At 39.3% G+C, this 20569-nt stretch overlaps 1 protein-coding gene across 6 annotated transcripts in view; it reads left to right on the plus strand.

Annotated features, from left to right (window-relative positions):
- SLIT3 (slit guidance ligand 3) overlaps nt 1-20569 on the plus strand; it is a 521231-nt gene that overhangs the window by 389538 nt on the left and 111124 nt on the right. For all 6 annotated transcript variants that reach the window (XM_063348618.1, XM_063348619.1, XM_063348622.1 and 3 more), the window contains 3 exons: nt 8698-8848; nt 10050-10124; nt 19201-19344. In XM_063348618.1, the coding sequence (XP_063204688.1) occupies nt 8698-8848; nt 10050-10124; nt 19201-19344 (370 nt within the window). The remainder of the gene's footprint in view (nt 1-8697; nt 8849-10049; nt 10125-19200; nt 19345-20569) is intronic.

Raw genomic sequence — 20569 nt, forward strand, 5'->3', positions numbered from 1 at the left:
ACATAATTCATCTGATCGAAACACTCTCCAGTTGTTCCTGTAATTTGCCCATCACTCTGGTGACAACTTTGCCAATTCCTTCCATATCTAGAAAGCAAATAGTCATTTACAGACTGTGTATTCATATTCCTGCCCTTAGCGTTGTCTGTTTGATAAAAAGCATTGATATCCACCTGCTCCTGTCTGCCTTGTTACAGTGCTGCAGTGACACCTGCTCGGGGATTCGCGATGATGCCTGCCCTCAGCGTGCTGGTCTCCGGCAGCCCTGCCTGAGCAGGCACCAAGCTCCAGCACTTGTCCATGCTGGAGGTGACAGTGGTGGGGATTGGCGGTCCTGCACAGGATGCTCTAGGCCTGGTCACGTTTGGGGTAAATCTTGTCTGAGGCCAAGCTCCAGCAGTTTTGCTCACCAGGGCTTTTGCTTGAGCGGATTGAGAGAAAGGAATATGAAACGTTGCCTATGATCTGGACAACTGGAAAATTAACTGCGTTCAGATTTCTTTCTGTGGGGCTTTCTTTGTGGGTTTTGTTTTGTTTTTATTCGGTTAAATGGTGTGTGGTTTGTTTTTTGTTTTTTTTTCCCCCCTGAAAAACACAAAAACTCAGCAAAAGTACCTTCAGAAGCTCTCTGCATATAATGAAGCATTTGTTGTGCGTAAGAATAATTCTGTCTGAATGGAAGGTTGTTTAACAGCAGCAAATCACCTGCAGATTAAATCCTAGACTGAATTCGTAATTATGAACCTGAGTCTTCACTGACTGCTGTAACTGTGTATATTTGACCTTTGGTTTGCATGAAATTTTTCTGAAGTCGAAGACGTTAGAGAACACAACGCGACTGCTATGACTAATAGTAATGGAGCTAAATTCCCTTGTACTGTAGAAATGTTCTTGTTGAAAAAGTCATTTGGCTGTACTGTATACTGATTATAGCCCTCCCTTTTCTGTAAATCTTTGATAGCAATTCAGATCTTTATGTTAATATTTTGTGTCATTAGGGTTACTCTAACCCTTCATTAGCTCAGGATGAACACTATGGGGAAGGTTTCCTGCACTGCAGCAGGGGAAAATCAGGCAGAATGGAAACCATTTTACTAAAGGAAGCAGAAGCTTAACAGAGAGCAGGTGGGTCTGCTTGGCAGAGAGTATGGTTCTTAATAAGAAAGGAAATTGATGTGTCACAGTTTAAAAGTTTATTTTAAGTCTGTGTCTTATTTTATTTTTAAGTTGAAGTAGTCTTCAAAAAAACTAAACATCTGAACTGCTTTGTCACCAGCCAACATCCTTATTTGCAATTATAGTAACGAGGCAATGAAAAGAGGGAGGATGAATATTGAGTCACAGATACATCCAGATCACTTAGGCATCCAAATAACACAGTTGTCCTCGATTCCCCACATAGGCAGCATACAGAGCTACATAGATTCCTCACTTGAGATCTGAGTTGTCCTCTGAAGGTGTCTTCATTAGCTACGGCAGAAAGCTGAGTGATTACTCTTGTAACTCAGATACCTCAAAAACTAAGGTGGGACAAAGTTTGTTCTCCTCTCTCACATTGCCATTGCGAGTGTTGAGATTCAGCTGAACAACACCGGAGATGCAAAGTTAGCACTTTTTTGTGTGTATAATGGTCACTTGAATAGGATAAAGAAAATAATTGGAGAGACATTGGCATGAAGAGAGCTAGTCAGCTAAAACCAGTGCAAGAACGTTTGAGCCTGCTGTTGGACAATAAATTTTTATCTGACTCTTTGGAGACTGCGGCAGTCTCCTTGAGGTGTTACAGCTTGATGGGACAGTTAAAAATAGGGTCTTATATACAAATTCTTAGCCATCTGCAGATTCAGTGACTGATAAACGAACAGATCTTGGATTACCAGAGGTGAAGAGCAGTAAGAGCAAACCAGACAACGCTGCTTGGGAGCAGAGTGTATCTAAAGGGTGGGGGTTTTCATGAAAACTGGCAAATATCTGCAGATATGATCATTCTTTTTTCAATTTTTTTTTTTTAAACATTTATGCAGAATGATCTTATGATCCAAATGATCCAAAGGCTTACAGAAGTTGGGGGTTTTTTAAATGTAATTTACAAATTAGTGTGCTTGCCTTTTTTTATTATTATTCCATTAAAAAAAAAAAAAAAAAGAGGAGGTGGTGTCTATGTTCCTGCACATTATTTGCAATAGTCCGCAACAAGCAGAAAGGCCAGAATTGTGCCTATGGAGTATTTTGCCTCTTATGAATTCTGGGGCCATAAATTCATGTTTTGGCAGACTTTTCTTTGTGTGCTGGTACCTCTTGTTCATTGTAGTTGATGATTAGCTTAGGCAGTTATTGTAAGCGATGTTTAATTAGTGCAACAGAGGAATAGAAACTTGTTCAAAATATTCTCTAGGGATTTCTCAGGAAGACATTTGCAGGGCTCTGACTGCATTTGTTTCCAGTAGGACTGAAAGAGTTCATTGACACTGAAATTACTGAGTTTATTACAGATATTCCGCTTAATACTGAAAATCGGTATATAATATAGAAGTCTTTGGAAGATATGAACTGTTACTTCTCATTGTTTAACAGAGTAATGTGGATGAATTTATTTGAAGAGCCCAGAATTGCTGTTTTATTAAACCAGTGCAGGAGTAAGGATATGGAACTCTGCATCCTTCTTTGCTAGAGCCATACAAAATTATTGGCAGGAATGCTAGTTATAGATACAATTTGTAAATAAATGAGGTGTGGATTCCAGGTTACACATACTTTGAATGAATCATGGAAGAAAATTAATGCCACTCTGTGCCATGTTGCATGAGTCACAAAAGAAAATTAATAATTTAATTTTTGTATCAGTTAGGACTCTGGCTAGTTTGGCAGCTTGTGGGGATTGAAGGTTTATTGTGTTAGGTTCCTCTAAAAATCTGCTTTAGTTTCTTTCTGAGATTGTAAAGATAAACAGTAAATCAAATTGTCTTATTTTCATTGCAGTATGCAGATCCCCAGTATGAGGTGACTGCATTAACACTGTACTTATTTTCTGGAGTTCGCAGGTAATTGTGTGTTGACTTCCTGCGTAATAATGCTGGTTCATAGCAAAATGGTGAAGCAGAGCCCCTTGCTCTATTATCTGTCATCTCTGCTCAAGTACTTGATTGTTCTCCATGTAGGCAATGAATAATCTGCTCGATGCTGACTTTGTTCTTTGGGCAACACAAACCCTTTACTAAGGAAAGTTGTATTTTTTTGAAAAGCACAAGCATTGACCTTCACTGAAGTCCAGCAGAATGTTCTGAGCAGTTGCAGAGGGACAGACACTTCCCCTCTCATTTGTGAAGCCTGTAAGAACATTCGAGATGTGACTTTCAAAAGCACTCTCCACTGGTATAGCTCTGCAGACATTAAAGTCAATGGGAGTTTTATTTCAGTGGGAGCAGTCAAGCCAAAACTGAATGCCCTACTTTATATGTCAAAGTTGCAGGAATAAGTTACAAGAGGTAAAGTTGTTTGAAATAATTCAGGATGTCAGAAAGAGAGAGAATGCTGTCTGCAAATGATATACAAAACCCAACAAATCTTATGCCAAGAAACAGAATAACAAAATACTCCTGTTTCCCTTAATATGTCTGTAGTAGCACGTGTACTGCCTTGCTGTGAAGTGCAGTTGAAAAGGAAAAAAAAAATTAAAAAAAATAAAAAAGAAAAGCAGTGGTAGTTACAGATTGTCACTGTAAGTGCCACCAACATGAAAGGCCACTGGGAGCTGAAATCAGGCTCAAAGGGAGCTTGGGGAGCATTTAATGCCAGAGCTTGGCCATCAGCTCAGAATCTACTATTATTAATATGAGCTGTGGTATGTCTAAGATTGCATTTGAATAAATAGAGCAAACCAAAATGGCATGTATACTGAAAGGTGACACCAGGAGAGAGTAAGTAGCTAATAAAGAGCAGGGTAGATTGAGCATTCAATATGTGGTGGAAGATGCACATCCTTTCTGGAAGGAGCTGTTTGCAGTCCTTCGGCAGTATTTTCTATTATATTAGTTCTGTCTCTGAATTCGCCTGGGCTCTGTTCTTGTACACTAACCCCAATTGTGCTCCAGGGTGTTCCTGCAGTTGTAGCGTAAAGGATGACCTCTTGTATCCAGCACCTTTTTGCATGGGTGGAGTGGAGAGCAGCTCTCCGTGAACCTTCAGCTTGTGCTTCTCCATGCTGCTTCCTCTCAACGCTCTTCTCTCTTTGGCGCTGCCTAACTCTGACTCTGGCTGTCCATGGGGTTTTCCTTTGTGCTTGATCTAACCATGTGGTAGAACAATACAAATTGAACATGGTTCTGTCAAGCACCATGGAAGGCTGCATACTCCCTGCCGCATGGCATGCTGGGATACTTCTGCTGTTTTCAGAAGCATCAAAAGGTGAGAGATTCCCCTTTTCTCACAGGAAAAATGAAAAAGGTGAAGTGTTGCTTAACCAGACTCCCGGACACTGCAGGGGGGAGCCCTAGTGATGTTTGTGACAGATTTTCCAGAGGGCTTGCATGCAGAATAACCATTTCTAAGTAATTAATCCGTTTAATTGCTCCTACAATGAAGTTAGGCATCCTGTTGATTAATATGATTCAAGGGTGATTCCAGCCGTACCTACAGAGATGAAAAATCATTTTTGTCTTCTTACTTTATAAATAACGTAAGCTGCGTCTCTCTATTTGAGCTGTCCAGTGAGTCCTTCTACTTGAGGTACGCTTTGGCTTCTGTTTCTGTAACAAAATGCCTGCTACTTAATGTAACTTTGGACCTGATCTTAACATGTTGGCATTTCATTATGAAAATGTATACTGCAAAAGAACTTCAGAAGAGTCTACAAAGCATTATCTTTTATCTCTTGAAATGACATGGGTAACATGGCCTGTATGAAAACAGTATTATCTAATAGTTACATAGCACAAAGCTGAGTCGGCGTACCCAAATTTGCCTTTTTAGCTTTGGCAGCTTAGATAAGATCTATAACATACTTCTGCCTAACTTCCCCTACTATGGAAAGTAGAGATAATTACACCTATTTATAAAGGACTTAGAGATTCTCATACAGAATTTTTCTTATATGGAAATACTACCTCATCTTGCACATTTGTTACATATCTCTTTTGAGCCATCAGAAGAAGGGCATCTGAGATTCTTAGATTTTAGCTGTAATTACCGACAAGAATTAATACTACCGATGTGAACTTATGACAAACAACGTACCTTATTTTTTTCCTGAAAACCTACGAGAATTGTGATCAGTGGTTACATGAAGAAGTGACTGTCAGGATTCCTGGGGTTTTTGTCCAAGTTTTAGGCCAAGTGATCTCTGTGATGATATTTTTGGTGCCAAATATGAGGCAGCTGGATTCATCTTTCCTAGAATGAATACGTCAGGTCAGTATTTAAGCCCCTGTTGAAACAGCTTGATTTTTTCCAGAACAGATCATCCAGCACTCTTTTTACTTCCTTTGGGCAAAGCTAAGTTGTAAAAACTGAAATGAGGTTTGCTAAACAATGCTTAAGAAGAAGAATAGTACAAAAAGGTCATTGTCTCTGTTGCTTAATTTCTCCATGTGGGTATTAGAAAGCCACCTAAAATTTTTGAGCACTTGGAAATGTGGTGTTTCTTTATCTCAGTACTGCCGTTTTGTAGAATGGCATGTGTGTTTGTTTAATGATACTGAGGAATTGCAAAGTGGTGTCACGTAGGTTGAAATGAAAAAGTTATCAGAGTAACTAGCAATTCAGATAAACACAGTTGCTCTCAGTTAAACATAGACCTTGCTGTTGCCTTGGCTACTTATTTTACAGCAAACTTAATTCCTTTTACTTTTGGAAATAACTGGAATCTCCCAGGTTATGTTTTATGTTCAGCCAAGCTTCACAGAGTTCTCAGCTACAGTGCACGCATGCTTTCAGGTGTAATAAAATGACCAAATGTCTTGTCTGAAATAGTAAGATGAAGCCAAATGTTTCTTCTGTGCCTGTCTTGCATCTCTTTTCCATGGCTTTCCACAGGTGACTTTATAGTGTGCAAGAAGTACTACATGTATGTGATGGTTAATTTTACTTCCTGAATCCTGTCATGTTCACTCAGAGCCTTGCAGAAGTACACTAATAAAGCCCTGTGTGTAGAAATGGATATACACACTTAAATAGTTCTGCAAGCAGATGGCTGAGTTTCACATTAGTATCCCAGATGGGAATATCTTCACAGAGCAGCCACCTGTCCAAGGGATCTCAAGGCTCAGGTCAAATAGTAAATTGTATCTAGTCTTTGGCAGGTGATTCCTGCTGTCTCACAGTCTGACAGATGACTGACTGAGTACTTGCTGAGCATCTACATGCTATTGATTACTTTTGACTCAGCGCTTACCTGGGTAACTCTTATTTAAACTCATTTAGAAAAAAAAAAAAAAGGAAAAGGGAAAAAAATGAGAGAGGAAAAGAAAGAAAAGCATGAAGGTGATGTTTGCTCCCTTCCTCTCCTGCTGAGTTGTGAGGGCTTTCCCCTGTTGCAAGCGTGGAGGCAGTGGAGTCGTGCCCAGGCAAGATCAACTTCTTACAGCTGATGCGGTGTGGAAAGTTGTATGCCATCAAGAGAGCGAGACTGCTAAGTCAAAATGTGGTAAATATTCTTTATGTACTTTGTCAGAAAGCTTGAAAGAAAACCAAAAAGGTTATTTCAACCTCTAATGTTACAATACTCCTTTTTCTCCTTCATAAAGCTTTCCACTTACTTTCACATGCTTCTTTTTTCCCATAGAAGAGGAATCTTGTATCCATCAGTAGACTGAAAACTATACTTAATAAATTTTTACACTGTGTAACTTCATAACATTTGTGATTATTCTTACAAAGAAAGCTTTTACAATGAAAATTCGAAGAGCTTCTTCTTCTAGGGTTAATTTGGGGATTTCCAAGACACTTTCTGATCACTGAAAAAATTTGGTGGGTTTTTCAGGGTGTACTGTATTGTAGCAGTTTTAATAAACTCTGATAACTGTTCATCTTTGGCATTATTTCCAAAGAATCATAAACAACCAAATGTACCGTCTTATAAATCTAAGAAAGAATAGCTGTATGTTGTTGTAATCAAGCCATAGTATGCTCATCACTTGACATTTTAGCCTGACTACCAAGCCTGGAATTTGTAGGACTGGAAAGCAGATGGGTTTTTTTGAAAGGATGAGTTAAATGATGGTAATGTGGAGAAAGTATTTTTATAATACTTTAAAATGCCCAGTGGCCCTAATATTTTAAGTGCTGTGCTGTCAAACTAAAAAACAGTAGCTAGGTCTCACTTTAGATGTATAATTTACAATAAGCATGATAACCTGTGAAGTATTTAGCACCACAGAAGTGGTAGCGTACAAAGCTGTATGTGATGTTTCTCATAATCTAGCTCGGAATTACAAAAGTAAACTGAAGCGTGTCTGTGGAATCAAAATGTTAGATTGCCCGCAGAATTGCTTGCTTTCACTGCATCATCCTGTGCAGGTAATGTGTAACATAAATTAAAATCATGGTGGGTTTAGGTGACTTCTTTTTTCTTACAGAAAATTGTACGTGGTCATAAAAAGAGCAGTGGTGTATTTATCAGTCTGAGAGGGGGAAGCAGGTGATGAATGTCATCAAGTCTCTAAAAGCAAATTTCAGCTCAGGTTGAAGTTTTTATTGATGTTTTCACTTGCTCAGGTCATTCCTGAGAAAGCCTTGCAATTGACTTTTAAAACTCTGGAAAAGTTAAAAAATCCTTCTTGGTGGTTATGTTTGCTGGGCATTACACAAGGTTCCTGAGACAATTCTGCGGCTTCCATTATGAAATATGAAGTGAGTGGGCAGGTATTGCATGGTGGGGTCTTGGCAGCACTTTGCTTACATACACATTTATTAATACTCCTGGTTCCTTGAAACACAGAGATCAAGTTTCCAACCTGCTGTTATTAAAAGAGAAAAAACAAATCTGAAAAGGACAGATTAGTTCACTGAGCCTAATTGCAAAAGCATTTCATTAGAACGGGTCAAAAACCTAGTCAAAGAGGTCTGGCAATCATGGTATAATGGTACATTAGGGAGTGCTTCTCACTAAGTATGGTCTACCCGTTCCTTAATTAAAATGAAAATGATTTAAACTGCTATTACTTTCCTTTGCTGTTTGTTTAACATAGTTAATAAAGGTATCTCATTGTTGGAAAACTGACAAGGTTCTCTCATAAAAGATTGCTCTCAAAAATAACTCCCAATAGCTGACGTCTAAAAATTTTGGGCTTTTTAATGACATCTTTAAAAGTCCTTTGTCATTTGAATGCACTAAGATAGCTCCTGCTTTCATGAGGTCCCTTTTCCTTGTTGTGAGACTAAATTCCAAATGGGAAGAAGTGACTTTGCTGGAGCTTATTTGAAGCAGACTCCAACAGCTAATTAGATGTGCTTCAAAAAATACCTTAACAGGTAGGCTGGTTAGACAAGGGCTTAATCTGTCAAGGGAAGGGGTGAAAAACCAGTGGCTAGTCTGGGGAGTAATTTGATAAATTGCGGAACAAAAATCTTTGGCAAGTATTAAAATCGTGTGCAGGAGCCGGGAGCTGACAGGAGGCGGTGTTGAGAATAGATTCCACAAAATCTCCGATTGCTGCAGTTATCAGGAACTGTGTTCTGGAATATATTCTCCTTTTATTGCAGGGTCAGAGGATTACAGAAGTAAATTCACTGGGAAGTGTTTCATGGACCTTGTCTGTCCTGAGAAGTGTCGCTGCGAGGGAACAATTGTAGACTGCTCTAACCAAAAACTCACCCGGTTACCCAGTCACCTTCCTGAATATACTACTGATCTGTAAGTGCTGGCTCTCCAGGATGTGCTCAGCAGGGCATGTTGGTTTTCCTAGTTTTTAAAGGCTGTAACATGACTCAGACCAAGGCACCTTCTACTTTAATCCCTGTGTGAAAAAGGGGAAGTTAATTTTATTTCAAAGAAGCACCACAATTCTCTTACTTCATTAGTATTCATACCAACTGTGGGGATGAGAAAGGAGCCATGGCCCTGTGCATCAGCTGCCCCGTGTGTGTCGTCTTGAAGTGTTGACCTGTTATGTGGCCCAGGCAGTATGGTTCCTTTCCATTCTACCTCCGAGTCCTTTGTCTTTGCATCCGGTCATTTTTATTTAAGAAATGGATTAACCCTTCTGAGTTAAATCTGTGCTCAGGAGCCCATTCCATCTCAGCAGTGCCTGCTACTCGGGTGAAACGGCTCTTACTAAAATGTATTGTTAAGCTATAAGTGATTTTATGAAATTTATTTGCTTTTAGAGATTCTTCAGAATTCAGAATTATAATATACTGCTAAAGAGACTATGAGAAAACCTGTTTATTACTTAATAACCGAAGAACCTTTTGTTATATTAGTAGCCCATTCAAACACAATTCTCTTTCTATGTTAGTATTCTATTTATTGTACTTAAGGCAATTGATTTAAACCCCCATAAAAATTGTTGATCTGAAGTTAAGATAGAAAAATTGGAGACAGACATCCAGAAACACAGCAAAGTCTCTACATAGAAAAATGGCGTTACATGTAATCAGACAAAGAATTTTGCATCCCAAGCCTGCCAAGACAGTGGCCTCTGCATTAATTTTGAAGACCAGTAGACTTCGATGGGAAAGGAGCTGAAATCAGATCCTTCTGTTTACACAAACCCCACCTCCAATTGCATGTCTGCTGTAGGAGGGTGTGGGAGAGAAATTTAGTCACGAAAACAAGGCGTTAAGGTTAATAATCCCTTATCCTGTGCATTGGAAGAAGGCGGTATTCTGACATTGTCCTTTGGCATTGCACTCTTAAAGGCATCCTGAGCTTTTACTGTAGATGCCTTTGTATGTTCCCTTTCCTTCAAAGCTAAACTCTTTTCACTCTAGGAGTCTGGGCAACATATGGCAGATAGTGTCTTGCTTAACAAAGGTCATAGTTCTCTGTGTGGCAGCCCTGTATGTCACAGTGACTGTGAAGTATTAAATGTCTCTTATTTTGTTTCTATCAGGCGTTTGAATGACAATGATATTTCTGTTTTGGAAGCCCTCGGACTCTTCAAGAAATTGCCTAACCTCAGAAAAATGTAAGTTTGAGTCACTTGCTTGTTAGAATACGTGCTGCCTTGGATTATAAGGAAGGAGGAAGGGATGCTTTTTTTTTGTAGTGTAGTACTGTGGTAGCAGAAATCACGTTTTTAATGTGAATTTAAGGAAACTGAATGAGTTGCCTGTTAGATGGACAGGCCCAGTTAAATCACAGGGGCAGATGAAGATCCCTAGGCTGACATTTCAGTGTTCTTTAGGCTATATTTCTTAAAGTCTTTGACTCATGGAGACTGAAGGGAATTCTGTCCTGGAATTTATTCAGATGTATGCTTATTACCAGAGATGTCTGCAAAGTTCAGCATTTTAGCTTTGTCTTTTGAATGCATTGTGTGACTCCAACTGGTGTGTTTGTTCGAAATAGTCAAGGAAAAATAATATTGTAAGATATAGATGATGGCAGTTTCTTTTGATCATCATTGTTTTACAGAGGAGAAGTAATTAGCTAGAGATCAGTCATTTAAATATATCTGTATAATTCCGTTAACAGCCAGAGTCCTGGCACTGCACAATGTATATATTTAATAAAAGCTGTGTTTTGGAAAGAGAATGTTTTGTTAGATTACCTCCTGATAATCTTCTAAATGGGTCTTTATGAAGTTATTTAAAGTTTTAACCCTATGTCCCCATTGCTAATGTCTCATCTAACTGTTTGCTTTTAGTAAGATTTTATTGCTAGAGTCAAGGTAATTTAGGGAAACCCAACCAACCAACCAGGCTTTGCATTCTGCATTCATTTCGCGTGGTTTCTGCCATCGGGAGCTTCCTAGCCGCTTGAACCCATGTAAGATCTCAGGGGATTTGGAGACAACTGTAGTTGGTTGGATTCTTATGACAGCTTTATTTCTGCGAGAGTTTCAGGTGCATGGGAGTGGGCGTTGTATTTGTGCAAGTACAGGCCACCAGACTTGGGGAACTAATCATATACATTAGCGTCCTATTTTATGAATGATCCATAAGCTGTAGCTATAGTGCAATTAGAAAAGTTGTTGACATTGGAGTGCCCTGTTGTCTATGTAAGTAGATAGTAAATGTCCTCACCAAACCTTCAGGATTTGTGTTTTGAATACTGGAGGATTGTGATAGCTGGAATAATTTCTTTCATTTTATTTAAAACTAACTGTAGGCAAGTCACGGTGCTGTCCTTCCTGTTCCCATCAGTCACTCAGGTGGGAGGAATGCCTCGACAGACCTGTACTGTTATGCATAAATGCAGCATGAAACAGTAACGAGAGTTTTTTTAAGAGTGTTTCCTGTGAAACAAAAAATCTTTCTGCTCTGTTCTTAGTAGGCGATGAGAACTGAGGTGTACAGGTGCAGTTCAAATGGATGGCAAAAAGAAGTTGTGCCCTACACCTCATAAAAAGTCTCTCTCATGTGGATTTTTATTAGCAGCTTCCAAGCAGAGGCTCTTTAGGTAGTCTGTAGTTAAGCTAATTTCTTTTGTTCTACCTGATGTTGTCAAGAACTATCTCAATTTGAATAAAGGGATTTTCTGAAAAGGGTGGGTTTTCATATACGCGGAGCAACATTTCAACCTTACTCAGTAGCTTGATCCTTAAAAAGACAGATTAGACTTCTTTTTTCTAATTCTCCTAGTTCCATTTTGTGAAGGGGAAGGGTTAACAGGAAAAAACAAACAAGCAAACAAACACCCCTTTCCTTCTATGTTGTTATTTGGCCTTTATGAAGTATCCTTCTGCTAATAATAGACCTCTCTCCATCATGCAAGAAGGGAAATGTAGGGAAATACCAGGGATTGCCACTGCTAATGGTCTTAATGCAGCAGGTCTCTGTGTGTGGCAGGAATGTGGTGTATGTACTCTTCATTAAGTCTGACTGCCTACTGCTGCTATTAAATTAATGAGGAAGAATACTGATCAAAATCCCATTTTTTCAGTGTGTAGAAGGGACTAGAAATTTTACCGTTATTTGATTGGCAATATCGATTCTGTCTCATATTCCTTGTCTGTTCAAGTGTTAAAGGAAAACAGCATGTGGAGGAATCTGTCTGGAAATGGCATTGCTTCCTAGGCTTCGGAAAACAATTTAGAGGTTTGCAGTGGCAGACCATCAGCCTAGATCAGCTTTTTTTTTCTTTTTCTCTTTATTTAATCTTTGTAATTCTCTTTCTCCTGAAATGAATCTGAATATCTGGAAGCTGAATATATTAATGGGTATTTGAATGATTGCCCTTGGATTGTCCTTTACTTCAGTTTAAGGCTAGTGACAGATCCACGTCAAGGAAATTTGCAAAGAAAGTTCCACTGTGGCTAGTAAACCTCCAGCATAATTCCAGAGAGAAAGGAATTAGCTCTTTGTTCCTCTTGATGGGTGTTTCATCTTGGTGCCTCCTCATCTTACATTATGCTTAAGCGTAGCTTTGGTTTATAACATAAATGCTCTGAGGTGGTCTGTAAATTGGACCTTAAGAAGGATTCAGGTTTTACTTGCATTCTGGGTGTACGCTCACATTTGTTCTTTTGGCGCTCAGGCTCCATCAGTTGTCCATGTCTGTATGTGTGTTGTGGCATATCAGTGGCTCCTGCGTTTTCTAATAAGATTCCAAAGGGAAGTACTCACAGGTGTGGCATTGACATATTAGGGTTGCTCCAGTGTGTATATGTGAGAATAGTCTTTAATTACATATTCACATAATAATTTTCAGTTGGACTCTTGTCCCAATCCCTTGCTGGGTTCCTCATCCCCTGATTCAGCGTGGTTTCTGTTCTCACCGTGTTTTGCCTCAGCGTAAGGCCAGTGTCTTGTCCCTTTTCTCTCTACCTCTCTCTAGTCGCTGACAAAACTCCTACTCTTCTCACTCAGGCTCCACTCCCAGCCCTCACGCACAGTTACTCCACTGCATTGTCTTGAGCTGGTTTTTAGAGCCTTCGCAGATCTCTCTGGGGCCCTCTCTCTACCCAGCCAAGGATGTTACTTCTTAACACTGCCTGGGATTGGCAGAGTAGATATTTGGGTAGAGAAATGTGCCCAGTCCCAAAGTTTGTACAGTCTGTAGCTCAGTGTCCTGCACCGTCTTGAGAAACATTGGAAGATGTCATCTGAAGAAGAATATGAAGTGAAAAAATCTCTGGAAAATTAGCTGCTAGAATACAGATTTTTCCAAAAAAATATGTCTTGCCAGTCTCCTTGGATTGTTGCAGGCATTTTAAATCTCTTTGTTTAAGAATTCAGCCAAATCCTACCAGATTTTTCCCAGGGAAAGATGTATCCTTTGAACAAAGCACCTTACATGGTAGTTACCAATTAGCAAACCTGAAATCAGAATTTATTTGAGTGCTTTGGGCAGCATTGTCAGACTTTTGAGATACGAGAAAAATGGAATTTTGGTTAGCTTTATTTCCTGGAATAGGTGAACTTCTTTTGTTTTTTTTTAAAAAAAAAAAAAAAAAAAAGAATCTACCTCTAAACATGAAAAGGACATCTGACAGTTCATTATTTTAAATCATGCCCATGTTATAAAGTAAACATTAAAAAAATAAATGGGAAGTGTCAGATCACCTTTGCAATAGATGGTACTGCCAACCCCACCTCTAACATATAATTAACTTTTGGAGTGTAATTTGTCTGTAAATATTCCTCCTAAGCTGAACCTTATTGTATGATGCGTCAGCCCAGGACTGAATACGTTTTAGTGCAAAACAAAAGTGAATTCTTGATACAGAAATTTAAAGGTCACAGATCCATAATGCAAAGTTATGCCACATTTTATTTAGGAATTAAATTCCTAACATTACCCTGCTGGTTTTTAAAAGGTGAACATGTCTGCATATGCCTTTTAAAAAAAAAATAAAATCAAATTCAGTAATTAGCTGCAAAACCCCATATACATAATGCTATTTTCATAACCTAAATTTTAATCCGTCTTTGTTTAATGCTTTTTACAGTAGAATAAAAAGGTTGATGTAGATTCCTGTAGACAGACCTAACCCAATCCAGAAGTAATTCACTGTGTTCTCCAGTGGGTTTCGCAAAATGCCCTGAACTCTGTGTTACTTTCATTGCCTTCTTATCATATTACCTCATCTGATCTTGCAAGTGTAAAGGGATGACTTTTCTCTGGAAACTAAAGTCACATTACAGTGACTTCCAGGCTCCAAGAACCAGTTGCTAGTATTTTGCAGGGTGGTTAGAAAAAAGCAGATTCAATCAGCTTAAAATGCAGGAGAAATACACGGGTGCTTTCTGAGCTCCATAAGAGTGGGAGCAGCTCCATGACATGGTTTTTGGTGGTATCCTATCCCTGAGAGCGAGAAAGGCTCCAGGACCCTGCTGCCCTCCAGCCCGGGGAGCTGGAAGCTTCTGCCTTTCACAGAGAATGTTACCAGGGGGAGATCTTCTCAACCAACATGGGAAGATCTCACATCAGGTAGGGGTGAGGGCCAACACTGCCATTCACAGAGGTAAGGTTTTGACTTTTGTGGAAGGAAACAGTTCTTTGCTTGCAGCAGCTGCCAAATTCATCATGAAGCAAACACTGAGGACCCCACAACTCCCTGGGACTCTACCTCAAGTTGTTAATCAGTGAAAAAACCCTCCAGTGCTTGGGGATTCCCTCGGCAGTGGGAGCCTGGAGGGATCTTCTGGCCATGGCAGGCAGGTTCAAGCTCCAAAACCCCCATGGTACCTAACTGAGTGGGAGCATGGAGATAGACTTGCTTGCTGAAATGGGATGCTGACCCATAGGGAAAGGACGCAGCTCCTAGATGGCAGCTCCGGAGCCTGCCTACTCCTTGGTGCCTATGGGAAATCAGTGGGGAACTGGACATTCCCACTGAGGTCCCGGCAGCTGTTTCTGTAGTGAAAAAATTGGCAATGAGCTCACATTCAAAATAAAGGGGCGAACCGCCACACTTCATGCACTGCTGGGGAGAAAAAGGACTGACCTCCTTTCTCGGAGAACAAGAACAATAAAAAATATTTAACTAAAAACCTTAAAGGGAAATCTAACAGTTCATTCTGTTAAATCTTGACAAAGTTACAAATTGAATATAAAATACAGTCTTATAATAGGAAGTGTCAGGCTGTCTTGGCAATAGCTAGTACTGCCAAGCCCACCTCTAGTACCTAATTGCCTTTGGAGGCTTAATTTGTCTGTAAATATTTCTCCTATATTGAGTTGTATGGAATGTCAGCCCAGGATTTAAGACATTTTACATGCAAAATAAAATTGAATCATGATAAAGTCTGCAGACTAAAAGTCAGTTTCAAAAACAGAATCTCAGGTTTCTTGGGGATGTAAAAGTAGTTTTTGTCCTCAGAAAGAGCTGTTACCTGCTGTTCTTTCCCCTATGGCAATTGAGGACGCGGTCATCTATCACTTGTCACACAGAAAAGCACTTTGTTTTCTGGAAATGACATTGCAGAGAGAGTTGTGGTACATGGCATTTGGGCTCATCACGTGCCTCCCTTTTTTTCCAGTGAGGCCATCAGTCTGCTCTGCTGAGTGGATATAGGAGTGTTACTGGGTGTACTTCACTGTCTGCTTGTAGTACTTAAGACTTTCAGTGCCATCCCGCTTCCGAGAACAACTGGCTCTATAAAAGCCAGCCAGACTGTTGGTAAAAGCTGTAAAACGTTCTCAGCATCCTCCGGAAGAATGCAACAGCATTGGGGTTTTTCTCCTAACATATACTTAAAAATTCCAAACATGTCACCAACCGGCAGAAATATTCTCGGGAAACCCCTACGCAGAGGAGGCTGTTGGTACGATGACACTGGAAGGTTGAAGGTGAGACCCAGCAGAGCCTTTGCAGTTGGACTGTGCTCTGGTGGTTGCTCTGGTGGGAAGGTGTGTCGGTAACGCAGCCACGAACAGCGTGCTGCAATGTTGAAATTGCCCCAGCAAGGTACAGCAGGATAAATGTGTCTGTTAAGTCCGAATAGAATCCAGCTTGTTTTGTGTTGAAGTTTTAGTTGACAGAAATAATATTATTATAAACTTTAGCCAAAAAGTAAAATCGGATTGAAAAGTGAGCCGTGTCAACAATGTCACCTTGATAGCTTCTTAATCTGTTAATTTCTTATTCACAGCCCCACATAAAGTAAACCCAAGCTTTCCGAAAATTTCTTTTGACCTCTTGCCCAAAATAAAAGTCCAGAAATAAGATTAAACATTATCTCCAGGGTAAATCAGGGAGTCCTTCTGGAAACAATAACCTTTCTTGAGTGACCAGGTTGACTGTAGGTTCCCATTTGGGTCCTGCCAAAGGGCATAGGTGTCTTGGGAAATACTCAAGACACCGTCTTCCAGTATTTCAAGAAGAATTCCTTAGAGAAGCTTAGCACTGCAAGATGATGGGGTTTTCCTGTAATGGGAGTTTGCTGTAAAGCCTGATGGAAGTTTTTTTCCTGATTAAAAAAATAATTCCTTGTCAGGTGCTATGATCATATGTGAATGGTTCTTTTAGTGCTGGGAAGGATGGAGTAGAGCTGTTTGAGTTGCAGAGCAGGCAAAAGTTTCACTGCTTTCATTTTTCAAGATTTGTATCAGCTGATTTTTTTTTTTGCTTGGTAATTCTAGACTGAGAAGTATGTCATTTCTCAAGTATATTATTCTAGGTCAGAGTTTAAGGAGGATACATATTTATTATTTTTTTAGTAAATGGGTGCTGTCATCTACCATTTTTTTGTTACATTCTAATATGGAAAGCTTTAATTCAGGAAAATAAATAAAGAAATACAGATTGGCAGAACATCTGCTTTGACAGTACTCCAAGTGGGATTGCAGGGCAGTGTCGTCTTCACCTATTTATTATTGTCAGGCTTGTCTTTTCTCTGCCTTGCAACTTTGATTTCACCATAGCATTTGATCTTGGTTTTTCAAACCTTTTGCATGGGAAAGATATATATAATTGGCTTCTTCTGAAACTGCTAGCATATTTTTGGATAATTTTTGTGTTGTTGAAATGATCAGGCATTAACTCAAGTTCCCTATTTACAGAAGTTCTTTGGCAGCAATTACAATTCAGATGGTTTGGATTGCATAAAGGTGCCAATTCCTTTGCAAATTATGGCCAGCCTTTTTCTCCGATATTTGCTCTTTTTTGCCTTGAGTATCTAATCTTCTCTTAAAATTGCATCCATGTTTTAATATATGCGACTAACTATATTTTTGATGGTAAAAACTAACTGATAAAACTTTGTAACTTCAAGTATAGGTCAGATTGCAATCTGTGAATTGAAAGTCGAAGTTTTATGTATTATAGTAATTCATTCTCCCTTCCCACCACAAACACTTACTTATTTATTCGTTTATTTTTGTGCAAATGTGCATCATGGCATGATCTTTACCAGGAAAGGGATCGTTGGGAGCATTTATTTATGCCAGCATTCAAAAGAGATGCTGAGCTATAAACATTTCCACCAGAGAAATAGCTGAGCCTCAGAATTAAATGCATATGTCAGAATATCCTTCCTTGACTTGCTTTGACACTGAACATAAACTCTTCATGTGAGTGTTAGCACAAAGTACTACACTTCTGGAAAGCAAAACCTGTATGTAAGTATTTCTGTATGGTTTTATGTTATTTTTGGCTGATTGCTGGCATACTCCTATTCTTCCTGATCACAGAATGCACAAGAGGTGATGGGCCACATGCTGTAGGGCCTGCTATCTGACAGTTGTTCAGCAGACATAAACCAGTGTACTCAAGTTTCCCACATGAAACACATCTCCAAGATTCAACCTTTTTTTTTATTAAGTGATGACTTCTACAAAGAGCAAGACCCACATTATTTCTATCTGAGGCCAAGCTGTCCTGTTGCCATGTCTTCTGTCAACTTTTATCCCAACAGGATTGCCTGTTCTTCTGAGCAGAGTAGCCCAGGTGTTAATCTGATACCTTGTCATTTGTTTTATATCACCTGGAATTGGATTTTGAAACTATTACTCACGCTGCTTGTGTACTGGGATCATTTGTGGAATAAAGTGCTATTCAGTATGAGTAATAGTGTCGGAATTTGGCATCTTCTTGGGAGCAAGAGCATATCTTTTACTTTCTCTTTTTTGCTGTAGGCAGTAAAACAAAGAATAGTGTTTCCTGACATAAACATGAACAAATGGGATTATTCATCATAATCTATACAGGGCATCATAGGAGATGCTTGAAGGACTGAGACCCAAGGTTTTAATGTGCTTAAGGCCTTTTATATAAATGTTTTAAATTAAATGTCATTTATTTTTGTGCATCTCTAATGGCATTTTATCATTCAGAAGTATTCTATTTCTGTTTTCTGTTTCCAGTCTTCTATTCAGAGGTTTTTCACAAATATGAAATGTTCAAAAGATTAATTTTGCATTTCATCAAACCTTCATTTGACTTGGTAGACTGACGTTTTCCCATGTTGATCTATAAGCAAACATCTTGAGACTGTATAGACGGAGTAGATATTTAGGAAATAATGCTGTATATTGCAGTAGCTGTGAATGAGCGTTAAGTGATACTCCTTTCGTTTTGAGTGGTGGTCTTAATTTTAAGTGCCTGGGCGTTCATGAGTGCACATATTAAAATTTGTATCCGATACATGCAGTCATACAGTTTTATACGTTACTCCAGTGTTGAGTTTAAAAAGAGGAAAGGTCCTGGTACACTAAATAACAGTGGTCTGTATTTCAGTGTGTCGTACCTATTTCAATGGTAGTAACATTAACTGATTCTTGCCAGATGACCACTCAGTCCCAAGCATGGTCCATAACTTCATGGACATAAATCAGATGTTAGAAACCCACAGTTATTGTATCCCTGAGACCCTTATAAGCAAGAACAACATGAAGTGTAAGAGCTGGTATTTCCATTAATTTAAGTACTTTTAATATATCTGATATAATTGTGGTTTTGATGAGTGAGGGGGTGCTATTTGTAAGTACAGTAGGTGTACTTCGGAACTTCTGTACGCTCTCCTTGCTGAATTAATGTCTTCTCCAGATAACCACTAAAAGGCACATATTCTTCCGCTCCTCCTTCCAGTCTGATGACATATGTTTGGAATAAAACACTAATAATTTTCTAATTGTGACTGGTTGTGTCCTTCCAGAAATCTAAGCAACAATAAGATCAAGGAGATCCGAGAAGGCACGTTTGATGGAGCTTCAGGAGTGCAGGAACTGATTCTGACAGAGAATCAACTGGAATCAGTGCACGGACGAATGTTTAGGGGCCTCACAGGGCTAAAGACATTGTAAGTGTAAAGACCTGGCTTTTTCTGTTCCTCTATAAGTTGAGTGGGAGTGCTCAAGTTAAGCAATGCCTGCTAAAATCTCTGTTACTAGACAACAAGCTCTAAGGCAGGGTCTTCTATCACTGTCGTGAAATCTTCTACGTACTTCTAGTCCTGGGTAGTTTTGAGATTTACCGGCTGTTTCTGTGAAAAAAACAGATTTTCAAGAATTTCAGGAGTAACATGATGGTGAACCTGTCATGGGTCAAATTTGGGCTCTTTTAATACTTTTGTTATTTCCTATGGAAACAAGGCATGCAGGAACATGTTTGCTGTCTATTAGCCCATCCTCCCACTCCGCCTCCACCCAAATTGGAATTGTTGGTCTGCTTAAACCAAACTTCTGAGTAGTCTGGGAGCATAAAAGATTTTTAATATCCTACAAAGTATAGGAAATCAATAGGTAGGGAGAGAAGAAAGACTTAAGCTGTTGCTGCTACCAAAACAGGTATAGCTAAGGAACTTAAGGGCAAGCATAACCAAGCTGTTAGAGGTCCTGCTGACAGAAGGTAGCTGGCCACTCATTCTGCACCAGATGTAGTAGCCCACAGGCATGGCTTTGGACTAGCCACAGCATGTTCTTTCTAGCCCACACCAGGTACCATAGAAATTATGTATGGGTATACTATTAACGTGATTGTGGTTGGGAGAGTGTGAAGGAGACATAGACCTCAAATGCATAAGAAATCAGTTTGGTATTACTTTTGCGCTCAGACAACCTTTGTAATTTATTTCTGAAAACCAACACTTATGCATAAACTCACATATTATGACCTAACACTAATTTATTTTCATTTTAAAAGTTATATTGGAAGGAGGATCACAGACAAGGTTTCAAGATAGTGTTTAATCCACCCTATCCACCATCCTGAGAAGCAGTCAGGGGCTAGGCTTCTGGTGACAGCCAAGCCTCATGCCAGATGACACCTGTGATCTGTACCTGAAAAATACCTCTCTTGCATAGTCTTCCCTGCTGTAGAAAGAAAGCACTTGACGAGCTGGATGCTGTCAGTAAATAGACTCTAGGAATCAAAATGCAATTTAAAATCTGCAATTTATTCATTAGCAGCAAATACTTCTTATGCTGCAAAGTATCATTGCACAGTTATTTCAGTCATTACTCAAATGTAAAAAGAAATCCAGGTTTCACTTTCAAGACTTTGGCGTGTAATGGTGAAGAAGGAAC

The sequence above is a fragment of the Chroicocephalus ridibundus genome, chromosome 11 (assembly GCF_963924245.1).
Source record: "Chroicocephalus ridibundus chromosome 11, bChrRid1.1, whole genome shotgun sequence".
NCBI lineage: Eukaryota > Metazoa > Chordata > Aves > Charadriiformes > Laridae > Chroicocephalus > Chroicocephalus ridibundus.